At 41.8% G+C, this 24,042-nt stretch overlaps 15 protein-coding genes across 15 annotated transcripts; 9 read left to right on the top strand and 6 right to left on the bottom strand.

The window, feature by feature from the left end:
• Positions 1-232: 232 nt before the first annotated feature.
• On the bottom strand, positions 233-667 carry K450DRAFT_161524 (uncharacterized protein; the record flags this gene model as incomplete). The annotated part of the gene is made up of 2 exons (XM_051584018.1): positions 233-430; positions 491-667. Coding segments are annotated over 2 exons (375 nt in total), but the record flags the coding sequence as incomplete, so codon positions are not given.
• Positions 668-3,523: 2,856 nt separating this feature from the next.
• Positions 3,524-4,036, top strand: K450DRAFT_276908 (uncharacterized protein). The gene is made up of 2 exons (XM_051593246.1): positions 3,524-3,697; positions 3,782-4,036. The coding sequence occupies exons 1-2, from the start codon at positions 3,555-3,557 to the stop codon at positions 3,939-3,941; spliced, it is 303 nt and encodes a 100-aa protein (XP_051448912.1). The 5' UTR covers positions 3,524-3,554; the 3' UTR covers positions 3,942-4,036.
• Positions 4,037-7,151: 3,115 nt separating this feature from the next.
• K450DRAFT_220527 (uncharacterized protein) lies at positions 7,152-7,534 on the bottom strand. The gene has a single exon (XM_051585570.1). The coding sequence runs from the start codon at positions 7,457-7,459 to the stop codon at positions 7,307-7,309; it is 153 nt and encodes a 50-aa protein (XP_051448911.1). The 5' UTR covers positions 7,460-7,534; the 3' UTR covers positions 7,152-7,306.
• A 52-nt stretch (positions 7,535-7,586) lies between these two features.
• On the top strand, positions 7,587-10,081 carry K450DRAFT_220524 (uncharacterized protein). Its single transcript, XM_051585569.1, has 3 exons — positions 7,587-8,236; positions 8,349-8,879; positions 8,957-10,081. The coding sequence occupies exons 1-3, from the start codon at positions 7,801-7,803 to the stop codon at positions 9,820-9,822; spliced, it is 1,833 nt and encodes a 610-aa protein (XP_051448910.1). The 5' UTR covers positions 7,587-7,800; the 3' UTR covers positions 9,823-10,081.
• Positions 9,952-10,662, top strand: K450DRAFT_220523 (uncharacterized protein). Its single transcript, XM_051585568.1, has 3 exons — positions 9,952-10,120; positions 10,183-10,262; positions 10,332-10,662. The coding sequence occupies exons 1-3, from the start codon at positions 10,081-10,083 to the stop codon at positions 10,566-10,568; spliced, it is 357 nt and encodes a 118-aa protein (XP_051448909.1). The 5' UTR covers positions 9,952-10,080; the 3' UTR covers positions 10,569-10,662.
• Positions 10,663-11,275: 613 nt separating this feature from the next.
• K450DRAFT_220520 (uncharacterized protein) lies at positions 11,276-11,696 on the top strand. Its single transcript, XM_051585567.1, has one exon. The coding sequence runs from the start codon at positions 11,342-11,344 to the stop codon at positions 11,531-11,533; it is 192 nt and encodes a 63-aa protein (XP_051448908.1). The 5' UTR covers positions 11,276-11,341; the 3' UTR covers positions 11,534-11,696.
• Positions 11,697-12,212: 516 nt separating this feature from the next.
• On the top strand, positions 12,213-13,225 carry K450DRAFT_220517 (uncharacterized protein). The gene has a single exon (XM_051585566.1). It carries the CDS (start codon positions 12,293-12,295, stop codon positions 13,070-13,072), a length of 780 nt encoding a protein of 259 aa, XP_051448907.1. The 5' UTR covers positions 12,213-12,292; the 3' UTR covers positions 13,073-13,225.
• Positions 13,160-14,108, bottom strand: K450DRAFT_220513 (uncharacterized protein). The gene is made up of 4 exons (XM_051585565.1): positions 13,774-14,108; positions 13,624-13,706; positions 13,397-13,566; positions 13,160-13,338 (listed from the first exon to the last, which is right to left on the bottom strand). The coding sequence occupies exons 1-4, from the start codon at positions 13,937-13,939 to the stop codon at positions 13,248-13,250; spliced, it is 510 nt and encodes a 169-aa protein (XP_051448906.1). The 5' UTR covers positions 13,940-14,108; the 3' UTR covers positions 13,160-13,247.
• Positions 14,109-15,015, bottom strand: K450DRAFT_220505 (uncharacterized protein). Its single transcript, XM_051585564.1, has 4 exons — positions 14,782-15,015; positions 14,653-14,724; positions 14,405-14,587; positions 14,109-14,332 (listed from the first exon to the last, which is right to left on the bottom strand). The coding sequence occupies exons 1-4, from the start codon at positions 14,782-14,784 to the stop codon at positions 14,279-14,281; spliced, it is 312 nt and encodes a 103-aa protein (XP_051448905.1). The 5' UTR covers positions 14,785-15,015; the 3' UTR covers positions 14,109-14,278.
• A 629-nt stretch (positions 15,016-15,644) lies between these two features.
• On the top strand, positions 15,645-16,715 carry K450DRAFT_220500 (uncharacterized protein). Its single transcript, XM_051585563.1, has one exon. It carries the CDS (start codon positions 15,701-15,703, stop codon positions 16,559-16,561), a length of 861 nt encoding a protein of 286 aa, XP_051448904.1. The 5' UTR covers positions 15,645-15,700; the 3' UTR covers positions 16,562-16,715.
• A 155-nt stretch (positions 16,716-16,870) lies between these two features.
• Positions 16,871-19,284, bottom strand: K450DRAFT_195620 (uncharacterized protein; the record flags this gene model as incomplete). Its single annotated transcript, XM_051584504.1, has 7 exons — positions 16,871-17,326; positions 17,393-17,475; positions 17,535-17,954; positions 18,027-18,661; positions 18,727-18,937; positions 19,008-19,125; positions 19,186-19,284. The coding sequence occupies 7 exons, from the start codon at positions 19,282-19,284 to the stop codon at positions 16,871-16,873; spliced, it is 2,022 nt and encodes a 673-aa protein (XP_051448903.1).
• Positions 19,285-19,722: 438 nt separating this feature from the next.
• Positions 19,723-20,167, bottom strand: K450DRAFT_220489 (uncharacterized protein). The gene has a single exon (XM_051585562.1). The coding sequence runs from the start codon at positions 20,150-20,152 to the stop codon at positions 19,820-19,822; it is 333 nt and encodes a 110-aa protein (XP_051448902.1). The 5' UTR covers positions 20,153-20,167; the 3' UTR covers positions 19,723-19,819.
• Positions 20,168-20,376: 209 nt separating this feature from the next.
• Positions 20,377-21,312, top strand: K450DRAFT_195618 (uncharacterized protein; the record flags this gene model as incomplete). Its single annotated transcript, XM_051584503.1, has 1 exon — positions 20,377-21,312. The coding sequence occupies one exon, from the start codon at positions 20,377-20,379 to the stop codon at positions 21,310-21,312; it is 936 nt and encodes a 311-aa protein (XP_051448901.1).
• A 778-nt stretch (positions 21,313-22,090) lies between these two features.
• Positions 22,091-22,610, top strand: K450DRAFT_220488 (uncharacterized protein). The gene has a single exon (XM_051585561.1). The coding sequence runs from the start codon at positions 22,147-22,149 to the stop codon at positions 22,603-22,605; it is 459 nt and encodes a 152-aa protein (XP_051448900.1). The 5' UTR covers positions 22,091-22,146; the 3' UTR covers positions 22,606-22,610.
• Positions 22,541-23,128, top strand: K450DRAFT_220485 (uncharacterized protein). The gene has a single exon (XM_051585560.1). The coding sequence runs from the start codon at positions 22,693-22,695 to the stop codon at positions 22,984-22,986; it is 294 nt and encodes a 97-aa protein (XP_051448899.1). The 5' UTR covers positions 22,541-22,692; the 3' UTR covers positions 22,987-23,128.
• Positions 23,129-24,042: the final 914 nt, after the last annotated feature.

Genomic DNA, 24,042 nt, shown 5'->3' with positions numbered 1-24,042 from the left:
GTTAAGATGGGGATATGGCTGAACGTAGCCAGGGATGCTTAATGACCTGATCCATTCTGAAACGTTGTTGAAAGTCGCGATGAAGCATACCGTTGAGGAGATGTCGAAGAGAAGATGGTAAGGCTAGGCGTAGTTGGTTAGCGCCACCAATATCTACAGCACACTGACCAGCAGGTTGCTTGATGGGTTGTGAGCGTTTAAATTCTTCCATATTCTTCGGCCAAGTATGACATTCATCAGGTAGTCTACCGTAAATCATACTATGAAGGACCAAACCTAGAGCATATACATCAGCTTCAAAGCCCTGAAATTTAACGAATTCCGGATTAGGAGAGGAGGAAGCGTTGAGAGCTTTTTGTCGCAATCGGTAATTGGGTTGCATCTCAGGTGGAGTCATAGCAGCGGTTCCATATATAATGTAAAGCCGGGTCTCGTTTTCCGGCCTATGGTTACAGTGCACAAGATCACATTTGTATTGTGGTGAAGTGACGATTGGCTCTTTTCGGGTTCTGGTCACTCGTGCATGGCCCAGGTCACACAGCGCTGCTTGGATATGATCGCCCTTGATGGAAATTAAAGTATTCTCTTCTTTTATGTCGTTGTGTGACATCCCATGAGAGTGCATATGAGCTAGACCAGCTGCGATTTGAGCGAACACTTTCTGAACTTGGACCAAAGGTAAGCCACCTAGTTTGGTGGTTCGTAATTCTCTTTGATGGGCCAACAAATCAAACAAAGTCTCCTCCATATATGGCATAACGAGACAGAAGATTTGAGGAGTCTTGAGTGGAGCGTCTTGGGAAGATGTTTTTACGTACTGTGATGAACATGTAAAAGCATCAATGAGGGAAATGATATTTGTGTGATCCAGACTAAGTAGGTTGTCCAGTTCTTTGTGATATTTACCGTGAGCGGAGCTGCTCACATCTGCGATCATTTTTATAACCACAGGTCGGTCGTTTTGCCTGGCGCGGACCACTAGGCCACTGGCTCCGCAGCCGACAAAACCTTCCAATTTATACACAGGTTGCGATAGTCTGAATTTTTCAGACTCCAGCGCGCCTAGTAATATGTTGCGGTAAGCCATATAGCTATTGTCGTCAACTTGATGAGATTCTCTATCTTGAGCAGAGGGGAGAATAGCATCCAAAAGTGTGAGGGTCTCAACTGACACCTCACGGTATTTCCCAGGGGCAGATGGACTTTTCCTTGGCCGCTTTTTCAGCGGTAAGGTTGGCTGAACATCCGTGGATATCGTGGTGGGGCGAGAATAATTAGATGTGGTGTAAGAGGGCTCTTCAAATGAGCTTAAACATGGAGATACGGTGTTTGAGGACAATGTCGATATCTTTGACGAAAGTAAGGATATGTCAGGTGATGTTAAATACAGCATCTTGATACGTTTGATCGGCTGTTGTGGTGGCGAAGAAGGTAAACTCGGTCGTTTGGTGCCGATGGCTGAGTTTTTTACCAACTTTAATTTGATGACCGTCTGACTAGAGGCATAGTCTCTCAAAAGTGTCCAATAGCCATCATTACCATCTCCTTTCTTGCAATCAACATCATGATTTGCAGTGGGACCTTCCAGGGTTAGCGGTTCCCTTAAATGTCGCTTCATTAAATCTATATGAGGGGGATGGAAACTCGATCTTGGTGGGGTCGGGAATTTCCTGTTCCAGTGAAGAGCGATGAGTAGATTGAACCTTTGTCAGCAGGTTGGGGATATCCAAGGAATAGCTAGGCAAAGGGCCAACCGGTTATATACAGAAGCTTGGGGGAACGGATGAAGGTAAGGGTTTTACAGGATTACGTCGAGTGGACAAAACAAAATAACAGATGATCAAAGGTATGTAAGTACGGATGCGAGATAGGAAGGGTAGAATGTGAAAGATGAGAGCGCTTTCGATAGTAAACAGTTACTCAGAAGGTAGTTGGGTTAAGTTATTTGAAAGGATGTAATAAGAAAAGATCGCTGGTATCTGCAGTTAGCAGAAGAACAAAGGAAGTATTTTTGTAACAGAAAAAGTTCAGTGTGAATACCGGTGGGAAGAAGATAGGGTAGAGAGCAGAGGATAAGTTAGCATAATGAGCAAATGCACCGAAGAATGTAAGAGATGAAATGGTGTGATCCCAAGCGAATATACAATAAGAAGCTTGAATAAGTCGTTGGCCCCTGTGAGAGAAGTTGGTGATCAATTCAAGATCGGACCTGATATCCTGGTGACTTTTGGCTCGTTACATCCCGAGACTGCCACCACACACCAAACCCCAAGCCAAGCATGCCTAACCGAACGGATATGACGCAGCCTCTATTCTTCTAGCCTTTTTGCTAAAGCAACACAACATTGTTGTTATGTTTTTTAATCTACTACACCTCCTTCTTCATATTCATTTACGTTTAATCCCTTTCTCCTTTTTTCTTTATGAGCAAACTGAAAAATCTGACGTCCTTCCTAAGTCCGTCAATTGTAAAGCAAAACACACAAATTTTCATTCCAACTAATGACAATATTTTAAATGAGCGTCAATCATGCTCATTGGTTACGGGCATTTTCGTTGACCAGCAAACAATTCTGTATCGTGCGGAGCCCAAATTCTCTCACTGTTAACCAACCAAAAATCAAGCTTGAAAGGCTCGACCGACTCGTGACTGACGACAGTATCCAGCATCCACGGAACGGTTTGATATGGCTTCCTTGCAAGTTTTATTTACTCTGTACACCCTTTGCCTTCTAACCCTTTCCCATTGATTTTGCTGAATGAAGTTTCATCGCATGAACGAATGATGGAGGAGTATTCAAATAAGGAAATGATCATATCCCTGTCGGTTGAGGAAAGTCTCCAGCCAAGTCAGTCAATGAGACAGCTAAAAGTCCGCCATCGGTATGCACGCCTGGTTTGACCAGGCAAAAGTGCTAAGCCATGAAGGCTGGTAGCACTTTACCCAGCTATTTGCTTGTAGGGGGCCCAAGAAGATATACTTCATAAAGCAGCATAACCAATTTTATACCTCATTATCATCCACCTTCCTTTTTTTTATCCCACGTCAAAAAGATATCGACAAGATGTATGGAATGTAATAAACCTTTAATCGTGTATTGAACACACTGGACAACATAGCAAATAACTATATTTGAACCGAGATGTTGAGGTGTATTTTTATTCGGTTAAACCACGGATCTTATCGGGCTATCTCACGCTTCTTTCAATATTTGCAGTCCTAATTTCTCTGTGAACTTTGAAATGCTTTTGATTGGTCGTATCACCTTGTGTGTACCCCCAATGAAATTTTGCGCTACCGTGCCTACTGGAAAATGAAGTACGAGATGGTTTTTATTTTTTAAAATTAGAAAATAAGACGCTTATATTACGGTGTATCAAATGTTCCAACTGTAAAGCCCAGGTATCCCATGAAATCAATATGCGAACGCTAAAGATAGCCTCTGTGTTCAACTATTATTATATTTACCCAGTTTAGATAAATTTAGCAAATTTAGGCGTATATAAGAGGACTGTCGGATCACTTTTCTAAGACATCGACATCTCACTCCACTATGCGCACCTCCATCATCATCCTCGTTACTGCTCTTTTGGCCGCTATCTCAGTTGACGCTATTGATAGGAGATTGGACTATAAGCTTGCTAAGGGTCAAACCGTTGATCAATTTTGTACTAAATGGAATGCTGATTGTACCAGGTAGAAATTCAACGTCGTGTGCCTACTACCAAAATCTTTTAATCCTTTCTAATTCATACCGTATGATACAGCTATGTTAATAAGCACAACGCTGGTGCCGCTGTTGGCTCTCTTTGCGAGGCCGGCCCGTTCAAAAATGAAGCACAAGCGTACTGCGTTGCAACTGTGGTTAAAGACTACACCACTAAACTCGCCAAACAGATTGGTGCAACTCCTTATTAATCAACAGTTAGCTGTAAGCTAATCAAATTACCATACATTATTGTTCGGTTAAAATAAATTTGGTTGAAATAATAAACAAGAACAAAGTGTCTCAATGTTTTAACGTCGCTTTGGAGGAAACTTAGCTCCCTGGGATCCAGTACATAAAATGGTCAGTATCCTGCCTAGTGACTTATTACTCTGCCCTACAGAAATACGTTTATTCTAGCAAGGTGAACAAAATTGTGTATACTAGTTAATATTCGCCGGCGCCATCAACGAGGCAAATTTCCACCGAGCACGCTGCAGGTAAGCATTGGCAAGTACATAAAAATAGGATATTTGAGCGGGTAAATATGATTAACATCTAAATCAATACAAATGCCCTGCAAGCGAGATCGAATAGAATATACACTACCTACCTTATACTTTTCTTCATCTCAGAAATTTTGCAACCATAGCTTGTTAATTGGATTTAACTTCTTCATAGAAAATCTACAAATGTGTAGAGGATTTTTTGAGGTCGTCCGTGAAAGCTATGTTAGCTAATGGGCAATCCTTTTGGAAACTGATAGGTTTGATCTCAGAGAAGTACTGAAATCAAGAGACAGGGTCAGCCTCGGCATGAAGACAGCACTCGATTTAGACCATGCTTACCTTTGATATGTGTACCACTGGGACTCTTTCGAGAGGCTGCTTGAAGAGCTTAAACGACTTTTTTGTTTTCTTGTGCTTCACCCGCCGCTTTGCTTTTAATCTCCTTGACTGCCTAAAGGCTTCCGGAAATAAGCCCCTGTCGTGATACCAGACACGCTGAACAGTCAGACCAAACGTAATACCGGGGGTTTGTACAATAGCCATTTTAGCTGTGATTGCAGTGAGCATCGATTGGTATGGTATGGAGAGGGTCTTTGGGATTAATGCGTACATTATGTGTGAGAAAACTACGATGTACTAGAAGTTAAATTGGCTGATGATAAAGAAGTTTTTCCAATCGATTGACGGTCTTTAGCCAATCAGGTTGGCAATATTCCTTACCTGCAAATGTCGATAAATACCTTTTCAATCCGCATCTAAAAGCGAGCAACCCTCTTTAGCAGAAATATTCTATCAAAGCATTATGAGGTTGAATTGTACTTGCCTTCAAAGGAAACAGTTTTCTCGCTGCTTGCGTACTTCACGTAAGGCTTTCCTGTAGGCAGTCAGCCTCACAGGGAATGTGGCGCGCTTCGTGCACTAGAAAATGCCACTTGAAATTATAGCCGTACGAAAGTATTTTGGCAACGGCCATTATAAAATTTAATACACTCATCTTGTTTCCAGATTTCGAAATATTTTATTGCAACCGACTGCAACTCAGTCATCGAAAAATTGCGCAACAAACCGAATAAACCGTAGTCTGCAAATGTTAGTGGGTATGATGTTTATGCATGAATACAGCTACAGCGGTAACTATGCTGCTCCTCGAAGATAAAAAAAAATAAAAATGAACGCCTTGATGCGTGATGCATGGACATACACGACATACACGCTATGAACACAATCCATCACGTTTAAGTTAATGCTACGTCCGATTCTACCTGATCACTTACAACCATTGCCTTTGCGTCATTTATTTTTCTCTTGGTGGATATTGACACAACTTATGACTTTTCCAAAGATATGTCTATCACTCCTGCTTCTGATAATAGTGCCCAAAATGGTGGTTTCATATCCTTTACTGCTGGCATAATACCCTTGGGCTAGAGTCCCTTCTCGAGACCGATGGTAATCACGTTGAGCTTGTAGACTGAATCCTGCCTCATCGATGAACATGCAAGTCTTACCATAATCTAGCTCAGGAGTTGCATCCGTTCTATGACCCTCACACATCGCAATCTGATGACACGGTCGCTATTCCTTGTGGCCGGTAGCACTCCTAGGTTTTATGAGCGTCAACGTACATTTCTGAGTCAAGTGTCTAGGTAACGCGGATATTGATATCAATATGTCTGAGAAAACTTCACACAGAGCCTTTCTGATATCAGGTCAAACAGCTTCCGTTACTCATCAATATAATCTATTAAGACTTGGCAATGACTGCTGTTAGCTTAGCCTTACGTCCAGCTCCTTTTTGCTACTTACCAGCAGGCACCGTACCTCATCGTCATTGCGTTTTCTAATATAGTTTTATGCTGCCTTAAAATATACTGTAACAGTGAACGTTATTGTGGAGCATATCGTTATTCTTCTATAAACACGTTCGTCTGGAGAATTTTCAGATAACTGTAGGACGAAGAATGCATCAACTCTAGTAAATACTACGACGCACCAAGCGAAAAAAAAAAATTGAACGTCAAGTAAAAGGCGTACTCGTTAAAATGGCTCGGTCATGGGATGGCACAAAAGCCTTTGGAAAAGGATGAGCAGCCGGTGGAACACGCCATAATTATAACTTTATCCACCTTAGCAGGGTGAAATATTTCACCAACAAACGCGCCAGTAAAAGGCACGTCGACAGTAATACTAAGTTACTTCCCTTTTTTCCAAAAATTTGAGTAAGCTGAATTGCTATTAACTCAACGGTATCTGTTGGTGTCAATATGAAGGATCGGCGAACCTTCACAAGTCTCTTTGAGTGGCATCTCCGCTACAAGTTCCAGGGATACTGTCCCCTTGCGGACTAGTTGAGCACACTTGACGATCATTTGACTGTGAGAAGAACATCCCCCGCATACAGATGCATAAAAGCATTTGAGAAGTGTTTTAGTAGGTTAAAGTAAGCGCTCACGAATACGGCGATAATCTGAGGCAGGTAGTCTCAATGGCTATAGGCAAAACAAACGTCGTCAGCTGTGAAGGTTAAACAAAAAGTTTGCCCCACGACCCCTAGTTCTACGACGTCAAATGATCACGTGCAATACCTTCGCCTCGGTAACCTCGGTGAGACTCCAACGCCATAGCTATTGGAGCAGATGAGGGATACAGCCATGCTGAGGTACACAAAATAAGGATGTCTTCTCGGATGAAAACTTTGCAAGTCGGTCAACCCCGATTTGGGTTTGACTTTCTTAAACCCCCAGTCAAAATAATGCGAATATTTAGACGAAGTTCACCATGCCGTATTTACGGTAAGGAAGCCAACCATTTTGCATGGCGTCAATGTTTTACATATTGGCATTCCATTGCAACTACCGGTCCTTCAATAGCCAAGCTGCAGTCATGTTACTCCTTGCTCCCATCGGATATCACATCGTTAAGATGTTCGTCAGTGTGTGGCGTTATTATTGTTATTTTCAGGCAGCACATTGAAGTGTTTGGCTAGTTAGCCTCAAGGAGACAATGCAATAAGATCAACCAGCTGCATTTTTTGATAAGGAGTAGATTAGGCAAGTCCTAAAGTAGCCAACACCGAGATGACCGATGACGCTAGACTTGGCCAGAATTCCGCGGTGTGCTCTGGCTCAACGCCCAGAAAGATAGGGCGGGGTAACACGGCGCACAATACAAGGGGGAAACTGGGATTCTAGAGAGAATGACAAGGTAAAAAAGAAAAAGAAAAAGGAAAACAGGAGCCAGCATATCGTTTCTCACAAGTCTCAAAGCTACCCTTTCACTCTGAATTTGCAGATCGGTTGAGTGATGTGTTGCTGCGACCAAATAAAAACCGCTGCAAAAGAAAATTTTCATCCCTTTTTCCTACAAAACAGCTTTTCGTAACGCTTTATTATTGGTTTCCCACTTACTCTTTTTCTTTATTTTTATCCTTTTTGTTACCTTGACTTTTTTTGTCTTTGCCGTTATCCCTTCTTCGTCTTTCTCCTCCTCATCGTTAACCTTTCAAAATTACGTCCATACAGAGTACATACACGTCTAAATATTGAGTCTATTCATTTTATAGCCAAACAACTAGCGCTATCTTTATGCCAACCCAAGAGCTTGGTCGTCTACAAATCAATTCATCCGGCTGGCCAGCGATGGATTCAGGCATCAGTCGATATCAGTTGACCTCACCAACCGATTCAGTCATTTCAAAGCCGTGTGCAATAATAAGCACTTCGAATGCAAACGACTCGGAAGAATGGAATCCATATAACGTGCCTTGGGACACTAAGCGGACTTCAACTACCTCCCGTGCAACCGCCAAACAAAACCCGGCAGCTTCCCTCAATGCAAACCCAGATATTGACAGCAGAGTGCTAGTTCACGACGATGAATGGTACTGCGATAGTGGCAGCTCGAGTAGCAGCACTAGCAGTAATGATCGCTCAACACCACGCCGCTCTAGTACTTCCACGATGCCTGTAGATGATCGGGCTCGGCAGTCGGATAACAGTTGGCGCATGCGCTCTTCGACAGGTGAGATGACAGTGATGTGGTATTCTGGACCAATTAGACCCTTCCACTCATATTAGTGACTACGCCAAAATTTTGTCATTTTCCTCATATATTTTTTGCTCCTTCACGCTAGTTGATGACACCATAACCCATAAACGTAACAAGAAGTCCGCTCCCTCTAAAAAACATACCCAGTTAAAGGACGTCAGCACACCGCGAAATAAGACAGTTCAGCACCTAACCAAAGATGAAGAGCGAGTTATGCGTACTGATGAAATAGCCTTATTTATGAGATGCAAAAAACGCCCCTGCGATGCTGAAGTTCAGCCTATCCCTCCTGCACCAGGAGGTTGGGATGATGTCGTACCGGACCGCACAATAAGCTGGGGAGAATTGAAGACTCGCAGTACGACTTCCGACAGACCTCCCCACTCGGCTTCAGGCAAGAGATCTGAAAATTCGCAAACATTACGAGAAGACAAGAGCAAAGCCAATAGCAGACATGATTTTGCACACCATGGTGGCCGCCAAGTTTCTTATAGCAAGCCAAAGCCAGCTACAAAACTTAATAACATGGAAGGATCAGATATGACAACCTGGGGAAAGTCAATGCACGCATCAGAAGTGTGCCAACCATGGAGAGAAAAGCTCACACCGCAGCCTCGTAAGTGATTTTGACACGATATTTTAATCATGTACAGCGTATCTCCATTAACATGCTTTTATGTTATCACACAAAAGCAGCCAAGAAGAATGACATTCCTTCCTCCTACTACAATATACCTCTACCTATGGAAAATACAAGCAAACATGCGATTGGACAAATGTATCCATCGTCGACTAAAGCAAAACATCAAGACATGAATGCCAGTCATTTATATGCTCGTTCCGGGGATACACAACAAAATAGCCCCTCGCCTATTGACACACTAAGGCATTGGCATTACGAAAAAGAAGGATATCATGCTTCAAATTATAACAACGAAGACAATCCTTTGTCCCCATCTCCCAATGAGATGCAATGGCAAACTAAGGAAACGTTTACCTCCCCATGGGATCCACAACCTAAGACCTTTACGAATCCACGTCAAAATACTCCGAGCTGGAAAGAACGTAAAGGATCACTGGACTCTCTCCGTATGCCCAATCCACATAACTCATATAATGCGACCTCCTCCACAGAAAATGGGTTCCATGGCCACAACCAATGGTCGCCTATGCTCTCCATCTGGTCAATGGCCCCGGAAGAGTCCCATCGTGTTAGACCATCTTCGAGGCGATCATCCTTCGATGTTGGCAATCCTGTCGCTCTCTCTAGCCAACAGAATGCCGACTGGTCACAATCAGGAGGTCTGGATGACTGGATGACCATGAACAAGAGAGTAGGGAGTCTTATGAGACTCATAGAGGAAGACATAACACCAGTACCCACACGTGCAAACCCTTTGACTAGCAACAAACAAGCCCATATGCCTTGCCACGCTAATGTTGATCAATTCAGAGATTATCGCCAGGATAGCTATCCCGTTCCACAGCTACCATGCAGCCATTGCGGAGCATCTAGCCGTGCTATGCCTTCAGCTATACGCAACAACACATACATGTAATAGTACATGTATAGACATATAAATGTCACTTGTAAATCTTCTCAAGTAAAACTGAAAAATAAGAACGTAACTTTTAAACGATTGTAATTTACACCGTAAGTCCAATAAGCTGCTCAAGCCAAATGCACTTTGCAGCTTGCCCAATCCCCATCAAAGCCCAAACCCCGCCACGCACATAATCTTTTTCATTTTCATTTTCATGTTGAGTCATCAGAAGCTTGCCTTCTTTCTTAACTTTCAAACTAAAATAAAAAAAAAATGACCTCTACATTCTATTGGAAGGCTGGAGCAACCTTAGGTATGTCAAAATTATGGCCAACAAAGCAAATTATTAAAGTCTAATGGCTGTCATTGCATAAGGCATCACTGCCGTTGCACTCGGTGCATTCGGCGCGCATGGACTGGCAAAGCATGTTAACAATGACCCAAAAAAATTGAAGGTAACAACGTTAACCGGCATTATAAAGAAGCACCCGGGAAGTTATAATAATCCCACATTATCAACATAGAGCTGGGAAATGGCAGCTAATTATCAGTTAGCCCACGCTATCGCTTTGCTAGTGGTTAGTTCAGCACCTCGCGCTGTAAATCGTTACGCGGCACCATTGATGCTAGGCGGAACATTGGCCTTTAGTGGCACAATATATGCCTTGACCTTGAACAGAGACCAGTTTAAATTCCTTGGACCCGTCACCCCTCTTGGTGGCCTTGCTATGATGGCTGGATGGGCAGCGTTGCTTTTATAGATAACTTTCAGTATAGAAGCAAATAGGCTACAATTGATGTATCTATCTTAAAGAATGAGATAAATGCACTCTTTCGTGTTCGATTATGGGTATCTGTCTATCTAAATTCGCGATGACTTCTTGATTAATAGCAGTCTTTATTTTATCAACGAAATAATGAGTCCCTCCAAATCTGCCAAGCCTGCATTTATTTCAACTGAAGTTGGGTATAAAAAGTTTGGGAATGATGCAAACTCTTTTTTTGCGTCGACACAAGAACAAAATGGTTTAAAATGGTTTCATGTACAGAATTCTGCAATTGACAGAGAATGGTGATTTGAGGCAAAGAGAAGAGAACCAGGTCAATGTGGTGGTGATTATAAGGCGTCAGCAAATCTGTTCGTACCCAGTGAAGGTAGATTGGGATAGAAGGAAACTTTCACCCCGGCAGATTGGCGGCACTGCAAAATGTCACTTGCTTGGTTCGGGCTTGGAAAGGAGACACACAATTACTGTAATGATGGCATCTGAAGTATGGTCAGTAGGGAAACGACACCAATTGATATAATTATGAGCTTGACTTACAGGATATCACAAACCATTCCATGGCCGATATTAATTGCCTATGGCGAGACATTTCCAAAGACTATTTTTTCTTTCTACATTTGACAAAGTATCAGAGCAGCTATTATGCACGTCCACTGTAACATATAAGTAAGGTACTCTAGGTTGCATTCACAATTATCATAATTAAGGACGGAAGGAAAACACCAAGTTGACCGACAGCTGTAAGCATGACAAAAGTAATCAATTCAATCAACGTCCATATGCCTTGGTTCTCATATTATCTGTCTGGATTCGGCGTCGGTTGGTTGACGAGCTTCAGGGGTAATTTCAAAGTCTCTTTGCCGAAAAAAATAATTGGCAGCTCTTGTACCTTTATGATTCGACGGATGGCCAGCTTCTCACATCCTTCAGAAGCATAGCTCACAAATCTTGGATTATGAATGGTCTAAAGATACTCACAGGTTAATAATCGGTATTCCAAGCTAGAGGGTGGTCAAAATTAATTATCATGTTCGTTAGGAACGCTTGGATTACAGTCGAACTGTCCATTGGCGTTTATGTAACATTTCTGGAATGGCTCCCCTCTATCCTGACGCCAGTTTGACGCATGCTTATTTGTTTGAAATTTGGCGGACGACTGTGGAAAAGGAAACACTGACAAGCAATTGATTTACAAAAAAGTGTTCTATGTATAAAACAAATGCTTCTACGATGTTTCGTCCGTCATTCATTGCAAATGACTGGTTTCCATATCAAATCCCACCCATATCAGTGCAGATCGCAGGCTTTCAATTTTGGCATAGCCTTATTTTCAACACCGACACTTCATGATCTGCAGCAAATGTAATAACCACCAATTGCTCTCAGTTGTAAACCCTCTCGGAAACAATTCGCATCCTCATTTCAATTCAAAGCAAAAATAACAAAATAACGTAGCATAACGTAGTATGGAGACTATGGCACTGTTGCAGACTATGGCACTGTTACCGTGATAATCAGGTGACCCAACGCTGTAAAAGTCACAAGCCTTACTGGTTCATATGGCACGTGATCGTGCACATCTGCCAGTCTCATAAAAAGCGCCCAATCGCCTTTCTCGCATTGACACAAGGCTTTCCTATTGCCCACAACTGAACAAAACCAACAACTACATTAAACAGGTTTAATATTTGTGATGAATGGATAAGCCAACTATAAATGCAAAAGATCCGATCAGCGATGGTAAGATCGCTACCCCGTCCATCGTTCTGCAAAGACACTTTGACGCCGATCAAAACTCTTCTGATATAAATAAGGACACAATATCTATGGATCTGAATCGGTCCTCTATACATTCCTTTGGTGCTCCTCTGGGGAGTGTAGATACACCGCCAGAATCCATTCACGACAAATTAGCCGTTGACTCCCTTGAACCTACAGAAGATTATGCGCCAAGTGCCAGCTTACAAGTACACCCCGGCAAGGACGATGAGAGCAGCATATCTGAAGTAGACTCGGCGGCGGCAATTCGTCATAAGCCATGGACAAGTAGACATACTGGCTCAAGAGTAGATGACTCTGATGGCAAGACAGCACCTACTCGCACATGTGCACGGCAACGGTCCGATGCAGAAGAAAAAGTGCAAGCTTGGCTTGAACACACTGATATATCAGATCCACAGACAACTCCCCAAGATGACGAAGCTGAACATCAGCCGCAGTATCGGCGTAAAAGCACAATGCAAACGCTAAAATCGCATATATTACATGGCAAGCTAGTAAATATCATTTTAAATCCCTTCTTTTGTTACACCATCGTAATGCATGAGTTTCTGACATTCCTTTTGCAGGCTGGGTTGGGAAAGTGGATCAACAAAAATGACCCAAACTATAATGATAGCCAAGTGCTCCCAAGTGGAAAGCAGGAGCTGGCGATTTTGAATAACTCCAACGACGGCGCAATAGGATTTGGAAAATGAACAGCATAGTTCATGGATTGAAATTGTTTATGATTACCGAAATAGTTGAATATAATAGTTTACAGAACTGACAGTTTTTAATTGTTGATGAAATCAAATAAACAGCATGGGGGTCTCTACTTGGAAATATGGTTCCGTCGCTTCCTCTTGCAACATTTATAGACTATGTCTGCTGCTAATAGTCTGGACCCTTGGATTTTCTCTGGACCTTTTTTTGTGAATGCAGCTGTTTTCTATCTTTACGTCTCATGTAGGCTGTTTCCTCACTTTGTACAAATGGTCAGTGTCACGGAAGACGGCTTAATATGAATATCAAAGACTTACAGTTGCTTCACTTTTTGGATAGTTTCAGCGTCAGGATCCTTCGGAACCTGTACCGCAGAACGGATTACACCTGCGAGTTTTTCCATGCAATCTTCCAAGTTTTTAGCTTGAGATCTGGTTCTGTCAGAGACCATTATCAACTGGCCGTCCTTAGTTGTTCGAACATTGGCCTAACGGAACGTTATACAGTATTCCTAAATAAACCTGTTCAGAAGAAATTAGCTCACCTCCTGCAGAATCTTGATTCTCGCATATTCAGGTATCCATTTTGCATCTTTTATACCAAGCCTTATGTCAACTTTTGTATTTACTAAACAAAGTAGTAAATGTAAGAAGTCAAAGTACCATTCAACTGTATAAATGGCAGGGTTACTTGCCCTTGTTCACATTTTGGCCTCCGGGCCCACTGCTTCGACTGACAGTTATTTTCAGATCACTTTTTGGAATTTGCTCTTTACTAAAGCTTTTGCACCATTTTGAGGCTTCAGCATGAGTCCATGGTTTGGTAGAGTACAATCGCCTGAACATCAGGCGTCGGAGCATTCAGACGTCACAAGCTCTCTCAAATTGCAAGGCAAGTTTCTGAAAAATAAAAAACAGCAAAAAGAAAAAAGCAAAACTGTCGAGACAAATTCTAGCGAACATACATTAACACTGTAGGAGCCTTCCATCCCAGTGGGCTAACCTCCATCATAATGGATCGGAAACCCCTAATCTTTGTAACAGCACACAATAAAACAACATGGGCATACGGCAGTAAAATTGACAAGGGTCACCTGGAATTCTATTGTCTTACTTTTGAGGGGAAACCGCACTGACTACAGACGGCCGATGGGTAGATTTACATGTTATTAAAAAGGACGAAAATGCAATGCTTTTTACTTAGTTATCGGTGACCTTGGCGAGAATCTCGGAATCACGGAAAAGAAGGAACTCCTATAATTCATATATTATGTATTAGCTTCTCATGACACGCTTTTATCAAGCAACTCGACCAACAATAAGTACCTCGCTGTTGATCTTGACGCTACTGCCGCCATAGGGAGGGAGCAAAACCTTGTCACCAACGTCAACTTGGGTGGGGATGTGCTTGCCATCCTTGTCAAGAGCACCCTTACCAGTGGCAACGACATAACCTTCATTAAGAGCTTCCTGAGCCTTCTCTGGAATCAAAATACCAGAGGCAGTTTTCTTTTGAAGAGTGAGTGTTTTAGCTTCGACACCTAGTTAAGTAGTAATCGCCATTAGTAACTAACCTCTTGAGCCTTGATTCTTTGAACAAGGACGCGGTCGAGAAGAGGGACAATGTTCTTGAGTTTGCTGGCAGACTACAAAATCTGGGTTAATAGATAGCTTGAGGTATAGATTCCCTGGTAGCCACTCACCATCGTTCACAAAAGATCGAATTGGAGAGAAAATCACCTATTGTTTTTGTTTTCTGAAGACTGAAATTAAATGCGTGGGATAACGTACATGTTTCGAAACGTTTGTTTTCTCGTTCTTTCGGTGCAGCTTGAATGTGGCGTATACAATTACGGAAAACACCCACAAAAAATGAACACAGGCTCAATTAAGCAGAAAAGGGCCGAGCAACCGCCATTGAAAAGATAACATTTCGTATGCTTCTTCACGTCTACGAACTTAAAATCAACACATCCATTCATTTCAAATTGAATTTTTCATTTTCCATATATACTGTTATTCAATAAATGTCTAATGGTTGCCAGTAAGTTTTTAGGTAACGGCTATCGATGCAAGAGCATAGCTAATGTTCGATGAAACACCATAGGAAAAAAAAAGGCAGTTTACAGTGTTTTCTGATTTTGCACTTTGACAGCATGTGACTAGCAAAGGAAACACGTCCCAGACCACATAGTGACTGATTGATCGGTCAATGGAAGGAATTTTCCTAACGCTTGAGCTTATCATACTGTAGTAAAGTGGCACAGCCATTAACATAAAGCCAACGTGGAAGCTTTTGAAGCTACGAAACTACGAATTGTTGCCATCTGGGAGACAAACTGTTGGTGAATAATGTCGAGATAGTTGAGAGATTGATGTGGGTTCAATAGGGAAAGAGTAGGTGATATCATTCAGAAATTTAGAAGTCATTCAATATAAAGCAAATGACGATGGTCTTTTAGATTTATTGAGGCAGAGTTGAGCGGCTTGAATATAAATGTGGGATGGCATTGTATGCCGATTGCCGCAGTCGCTCAATCGAAGTGAAGCCTTGAACTCCGCAATTTTAAAATATAAAAGGCTACAAAATTGAATGAACCAGCACACAAAATACTACACAAGATGACTGATAATGACGCAGCGGTAAATCGCCTGGTAGCCTTGATGCCAAACACTGACAAAGAGACCCATCGCAAGATTACTGAAACACAAACAAGACACCGTATCAAACTGGTCAAGGAGTGGGCAATCGCTGATGCTTCGTCCGTGTTGGAAATTGGATGTGGCCAAGGCGATACCACTGTAGTACTGGCAGATGCCGTTGGCTCTAAAGGAAAAATCACCGGGATTGACATTGCTGAAGAAGACTATGGTTCGCCCTTAACAGTTGGACAATCCATGCAACACCTGAAAAATGGCGACATTGGTGATAGAATTGACTATCACTTCAACACTGATATCACCAAGCCTGAAGCAGATGTATACTCAGGCTATGATGTAGCCATCCTTTCCCATTGTTCTTTCTACTTCAACTATCCAGAAGACCTTGTTAACATTTTTGCGAATCTGCGGAAGAAAGCAAAAACACTTTGTTTTGCTGAACATCTTGCGTATGTTCCTGAAAGCAAGGACCAATTACCACACTTCTTAGCACTCAGTATTCACGCTCAGATCCAAGCACGGGTAGGTAGTCAAAGGGCCAATATTCGCACCTTGTTTACACCTGACATGATCCGTACAGCCTGTGAAAATGCGGGTTGGAAAATTAAGCGCGAATTTCAAGTGGAGACTCCAGAGCTACAGGATGCGGGTTGGGAGGTATCTGATCTTTTACGTATTAAGGATCAAGAGCTTATGGACGCGGCAAAAGGCGATAAAAAATGGCTTGAACTTATCAAAGCACATCTCCAGATCCTGAAAGATGTTAGACAACGAGTTAATCACTGCGATACTCTGCCTACTTGGGGCTTTGTCGCGGAATGATAGACATAAGCAATGCTTAAACCATGCCTTGATATCCATACATTGAGCAATATTTAGATACCCACCATTCTATTTACGTACTTGCTACCCCGTTGGATGAAATTTTTAATGTGACTTTTAAAGTTTCAGGGCTACAAACGGAATCTGTAATCGCTTTAATAAAAATAGGAAACAACTTTGATAAAGCCTTATGTCAAAGGAGTGTAACCTCCACAAAAAATTTGTATTTCGTAGTCAAAGTGAAAAACAACAGCAATGTATAATACAGGGCATTTGGTGGAATGGAGATTTACAGCATGCGAATGCAAATTACATATGATCGTATCCAGCACCGCTTCTAATTTTGACATGCTTCTTTCCCTTCTTATGTTTCTTTCCCGTTACTTCAGGATCACCACCATTGAGGCCATTCACCATAGCTAACCTTTGTCTACGACCACCAGGAGCCAACTGTGAACCATCGTCTGCCAACCTGTTTTGGTGAGGGAAGAGTTGAACTCGGGTGAAGTCTCCTTGCTGTCTCCCTGAAACATTTGCTTTTAAAGTTTGTGCTTGGAAAAATGAGGAATCGATTGCTTGGGTCTTTGGTCCTCGAGCAACATTGGACGTCTCGGCAGGTGGAATATAGTTGAGTGCATTCGATGGTACTCGAGTGGTTGGAGCTAGTTTTTTCTGCAGGTCAAGATACTTTTGTAGTTCATGTGTCTCCTTGTTAAATTCTTTTTCATCTGTGCTTGGAGGAGGATGACAGTACAATAATTTTCCCTGTTTGATCAAAATATTTTAGCTTATAGTTCCATACAAATACGGTACAGTATAGAGGATGCTCACATTGACATAATCTTTCAGAATGTATCTTGCTGCCCTGGATTCATCAGGATTTCCCTGGCTAGACTTGGTAAAGCCTCTTGCAACTAAAAGAAATAAGATGAGTGATTTGTCACCAAAAATGGATAGGATGGATAATACATACTAGCATAGGCTCTCAGCAACTCTTCGCCAGTTGGAACACCAGAACCTCCTTCATCCTCGCTGCGCATGCGAATACGGATACCATAGATTGCTTCAATGACTTCTTTCGGAACGCGTTTGGTGACAAGTTCAGAAGGAGCGGTAAATTCACGCAATTGATCGATGGGAAGGACACCATTGCAAACTTGGTCGGCCTTGGTGGTAGAAAAGGTTGGGAATACTAGACCAGGACAATCGCACAAAACAATTGAAGGCGTCAAGTGTATGGTTTGGAAATGCTTGGTTTTTCCAGGCGTTGAAGAGACAGAAACTCGCTTCTCCCCAATCAGTGCATTGATGGTACTAGATTTACCAACATTAGGATATCCAACGAGACCAATCATCAGCTTGCCAGCGTTTGGATTGGTACTTGGATCTTCATCTACGCATGATAAGCAAAGTTGGTTGGTTTTTTTAATGATACAAGTATTTACACACAATCTCAGCCACATACCTTCGAAGGACGGTGCTTCTTCGATTAACAAATCCAAAAGATTGGTCGTAGTTCTGATTCTCGTACGATCATCCTCATCGTTGTCAACTTCCTCGGCGTCAATGCTGTGATGATCATCTGTTTGTCCATCTGATGTAATATCCTTATCATCAGCTGCCACTTCATCTTCTAAATTAATGGCTTCAACCTCATTTGCGAGAGATGAGGTTTCATTAGGCTTTTCCTCATCTTCCTCGCTATCCTCATCCTCGTCGTCGCTGTTCGTGGTTGCATTTTGCTCCAACTGACGAGCTTCTTCTTTCTCTAATCTGAGTCTCTCTTCTTCTTGTTGCTTGGCAGCCAGAGCAGCAGAAAAAAAGGTATAGCGGATATTGTGTTTATCGAAATAATCTGCCCACTGTCGTCTCTGGCTTTTTGTCAGAAAATCTGCCTTGTTGATCAACAATAGATTTCGTTTCTTTGGGTCGACTTCCTTGACATATGTATCTAAATCTTCGGATCGAAACAAAAGCGGATTTCGAGCATCCACAATTTGTACGATTAACTGTGAGCGCTCGATCACTCGCCACAATTGTCTCCAAACTTCCAAGTTTCGCTCAAACGGTGTTAATAACAAGCCTTCTTCTTCTTGCAATCTTTAGCAAAATAGTAGATTAGTACTGATTCACCGTTGCGCTCAAAATCCTGTATCAAATCTTACACTGCTAAGCCTCTTCTCCAGCTCAAAAAACTCTCCTGTTCCCTTCTCTTCAACTGCTCTGGAGTGGTGGCGCTATCCCAAGCTGGTCGTCGTGGAACTGTCAAACGGTTCTTGTTTTCGGCATGCTTTTTAAGCGTTTCTTCTTCTTCCTTTTCAGATAACAGGTATGGATTTTGATAGGAGTCTTGCACCACCTTGATGTTAAGTCGTTCTAAGATCAGGATGAATAATAAATAAAATTTGCAAAGCCAGAATACTTTAAACAAATACGTTTCACATACCAGCCGTAAATTCGGTTCCGGCAAGCTCTGCAGTGTGCAGAAAAGCATCTAAATCTCCTTCTTGAGTAACACTTTGGAGCTTCACCCAGCCAGGGCCTTCGTTGGTCTCTGTAGTATGCTATACCAAGGGCAATGATTAGTCACCAATGTCTATGAAGAAATCAGTGTTAAATCTTACCAGTTTTCCTTCATCAACTGCTATTGCTTTTTGTCCTTTAAATCTGGAACGAATCACGGCTCTGCCCAGAGATCCGGTTGGCTTGTTTGCTCTTGGCATGTTAAATTATAGAATGCGATCGAGCTTCTTTTCAACCACTCAATTTTTTTCACTTCCTTTCAAAGAAAATTTTGAGCAGTCACAATATCACTTGGAGGGTTCGCACCACACTTGAAACAGCCCGCCTAAGATGCATTCTGATAATATGTCTTCTGGGTTGTTGCGCTCTTACAAAAAGAAATAAATGAGAGAATCTACTTATAAACGAGTATTTGTTTACTCCATAATTTGATATATCAACTTGATTCGCAACACTGCTCTAAAGTGGTAACAGATTTATACTTTTGAAACTCTACCTATTCACGTTGAGTCATTGGGAGAGCAATCATTAGAAAATCTTCTGCTAGCCCTAGTACACATAACCAGTGGTTACAAGCTACAGCGTGCTTGCCCTTTTCTATCTGAACAGTCCGGCAAATTGATATTATTATTTTTTTTGTAACAAGTAAAGCAAACGAATTTATTTTCAAAAGGTGAGGGAAAAACGATATTGGTAACGATGTAGGAAGGGATGTTGTTGAGTAGGGTGATCAAATCACTGTTCTCCAGGCTTCTTAGCGTTACATGCCACAATCTTTACTCTTTCCGTTGTAATAGTTTCTGTTTCTAATTTGGCATTCACGGAGTCCACAACAAATGTCCATACATCGTCGCAAAATCGGTATGTGTCCAAGTGACCCTTGAAAACAGCTTTGCTTTTGACCTTACTGGTAAGCGCTTCTGTTATACTCTTGTCAAATGTAACCAACACCTTCATTGCTAGTTGAGGGTTGATGTGACCGCTTTGAATGAGCTCGTCCAAGGAATCGGTCAATGCCATTCCAGTGCTGCTACGCCGATAAAGCTCATAATAGTGTGAAGTAGACATGACGAGGTGTAACCTCCGGCAAATTGATATTGGCTTTTTTTGGGGTATTCAGTGATTGATATTGGTTTGCCTAGTCAGTTTTTGAACATGCTTAATTTAGCACAATAAATGAAAGAGCAATCCTTGAAAAACTCAAAATAAAGATTGCGCCAAATGCTGATAGTATTTACACGCATTCACACTTTCAGTAAAGAATCTATCATCTTCGAAAGTATTTGAACAAGATGTCGAATAGCTTTACCGAAGACTCACCGTCTATCAGCATGGAGACATATTTCGGATACATTAAATGTACGCAAGACGCTTTGGTATTATTCAAAGCTTGTCAGCTTGGCATTTTGCCCAGAATAAGGAGGAGATTGTCCGACCGCGAAAGATCTAACATACGCTCAGGTTCCGTATTCGTATGGTATGAAAGAGAAGCTGGTATGCGACGTTGGACAGATGGAAGAAGCTGGTCTCCATCAAGAGTAGCAGGAAGTTTTTTGACATACAAAGAATTGAGCTGCAAGCAAAAGAAGCGATTTCTCCAACCACCTCATGTCTCATTCAAAGAGAAAGGATTAATCAAACAAAGCTTTAGCATTACGACACAACCTTCCGAAAAGATACATATGATTTCATATTATTCAGAGATGGACTTGGGCGACCAGAAATTGCCCTGCCCCACCGAAGACCCTAGATTGTTACAAGCTGTCAAATCTGCTAGCTATGGCCAATATCAAAACGAATCTCATAAGAATCAGCATAGTCATCCCGGACTGCCAGCTCCACTTCGGACTCCTCAACAATGGCAGTCACCCGTACCTACTAAAATCTTGTCATATAGCGACGAAGACGATAATTTCAGCTGCAATACGAGTATACTGACTTCACCTTCATTAACACATAGTCCTGATTGCAACTCAGTATCAACAACTTCAATAGAAGAGCCTCACGACTTGCCAGTAATACTTGCGAGTTGTCAAACTATCAAATCGGGATTAAAGAGCGATTCCGAGGACGTTACTTCTGACTACAAAATCCAGCTCCCACCGATTATCCAGTTAACTGACAGATATTCAAGGAAAGGCACCTCTCTTCTTTCTGCAAATATGCCTTGGAAATCGTCTGAAGATGATCGACAGCTGAAAGCTCTTCACCGACGGCTACTGTTCTAAATTTTTAAATCAATATCTATAAATAATTTAATGTACTATTTATTATTTTTTTATTAATTATACATAATTGCTAATAACTATTTTATAATAATAAATAAATTATTTGTTTTTGTATTTTGCATTGGGTCAATCATTATTTAAACTTATTTTATATTTGTAAATAATACGTAATATTAGTTAAACATAATAATATATAACAAAAATATTTCTATTTTATTATACAAATTGAATTAAAACTCATCGTCTTCAACAAAAAAAAAACTCAGCAAAGTTTTCAGGCAAACCCCTTATAGAAATGACAAAGCGTGGCGCTGCCATTGGAGATTTGTCACCGTGATAAGGAGCAGACTAACTGGTAAGGTGGATAGGTGGTTGATATTAGCCGATCAGAAGAAAACAGGAATGAATTAAACAGAGATATAACAGAGAACGGTTACAGAAATTGAATAGAAAAGGCTGAGAGTAAGGTTGTAGGAGAGGTGGAGATAGAGAGGTAGTCGGACCAAGTAACCAGAAGCAGTAGCTAGCAAGGTTCCGCCAAACTGAAGCTGTCAAAATCTTGTAAGTTGGTCAATATACAAGCTCAATACCTAACCCTACATTGGGTTGTTTATGGTGAATGCACTTGCATCAAAGAAGGCCAACTTTGCATCTATCCTATTGAGATCGATATTTCGCGCTTACACGGAGCAAGTCAATTTGATAGTGTTACCTCTCCTTCCAGATAGGCTCATGAGAGCACTTAGCAAAATGCCTCAAATGGCACACATATGCAAATTACTGTCCAAACTACCGCAGCTGAAAATTGATGATGGATGGCCTAGCCATTTTCTGATGCAGTTTCCAGCAACTCTTGTGATATACCGCCCTTTGTCAATGCAACCTGAAGTGGACATAAGTCTTAGTAATACGACCGATGACTTTTTCGTCTGGTCACAGGATACCATTAGGAGAAGAAGCAGGAGCCCCGCTTGGGATAGAAGGACAAACTGGGTACTAAATGAGCTGGAAAACAACAGGTTACAGATCATACCAGCTGCTCAACAGAGATACATATGGAACCGTCAATGTATACAACGCCCATTCGAATGTCACACCGTTGATGACATCCCGAAGCTCGACCACTGGCTGATGCAGAACAAAGCGTACCAGTCCATCAAAATGTCTGCCTGGACAACAAGTAACATTCGGAACTACTGGAGAGATCAGAATTCCAAACCACTACTAATGCCCCCTTTGCGCTTGTCAAGTAGGAGGTACGAAATGATTCCAAAGTCTAGATGGACCATGTGATGGAAGCTGCCTATACTACACGAAGCAAGATCACCTTGGTGGAGGTCACTCCATGACAAATTGTTACATCGAAAAAGGTTATATACAATGGATCCCATGAAATATCCTTCACCAACATGCTTGTTTTGCAAGAAGGAAGATGAAGATGAATACCACTTTGTCGTCGGTTGCCAAGTAAAATGGGAAGCATGGCAAAATGGGTTGGACTTAGTCCAGTACCCCTCATCGAACATGAAGCCACTGGACGTCTGGCAAACATTATTACTTCAGAGTAGTACAACAGTTAGCACAGGGAAGCGTCACCCGTTAGTTAGCATGAGCTCTGTATGGGCAGCCATATGGAAAACCCATTGGTTTTGCATAATGGAGCAACAATCATGATCTTTGCAGATGTGCTTACAAACCATTAGATCCAAAGATTTTTGGTCAAAAACATACTGAAAGACTCTCATAACGTCTCGACAGTATATTTTGTTCCCTCAGTACCAATAAATTCCTTGATTACAAAAAAAAAATCAAAAAAAATCTTGTAAGTTCATATCCAGAGCAAAATATTGTGTATTAGGGTTGACAGGCACGTTTTCATAGACCATCTATCGCCAACTATTACGCACTCACGGTGGTGACGCCAAGTAGCGGTTAGGATGAGATCGATGGGAATTGACAGGGACTGAAATTATCTTCGTCTTAAGAGTTGTTTCTGACAATAGTAGAAACTGCCAAGTCGCGTATCTATCTCCACCATATAGAACGAGAGCCGTGGGAGATGTTCGCTTTCCAGAAAGAGCGCCATGCAGCCTTTGGCAAGAGCTTTGCAAAAGGTGGTCCTATCCTGAGAGGGGTATGAACCCTTTCCGATTCGGTCGACGTGGTCCAGTATAGCCTAGGATGCTTGGAGTCCAGTGAAAGATTTTGTCGAGGAGGTGACTCGCCTGCTTTGTAACTCAATCATCAAGGGCCGGGAACAATCCTTCTAGATGAGGTACGTGCTATTGTTACGTTCTAATACCGGATCTAATTGGTGACAGAGGGCAGATGTTGGATATTGCTCTCGCTTTATCCACCGTACTGATTACTATATTGTACGAAAGTTTCATATATATATATATATATATTCTTTATAGACTTGAAACATCCTGCGGTTGATTTCTGACCTTTTTGACATTTAAGTCATGCCATGGAGCTAATAGCCAATGAATGTCTTCTTTTGCGTCAGTTTTGGTCTAGTAAGGAGAACCAAATGGAAGTCAGTGATCGGACGTCCGCCTGGGAACCCTTCTTTGTTTCACACTAGTAACATTTACACATTTTCCAAACAGAAGCCTTGACTATGCTTTGAGATGTTCCGGTTTCTACTATTGTTATCCATTCATTAGAATCGGTCATCAGTAGACTAAGGCGATCAACTCGTACATGTTGAATGCAGCTTTGGTCCCA

Source organism: Umbelopsis ramanniana, assembly GCF_025399195.1.
Source record: "Umbelopsis ramanniana AG unplaced genomic scaffold K450scaffold_3, whole genome shotgun sequence".
NCBI lineage: Eukaryota > Fungi > Mucoromycota > Umbelopsidomycetes > Umbelopsidales > Umbelopsidaceae > Umbelopsis > Umbelopsis ramanniana.
The sequence above is the reverse complement of the archived record's forward strand: the minus strand, read 5'-3'. Positions and strand labels throughout refer to the sequence as shown.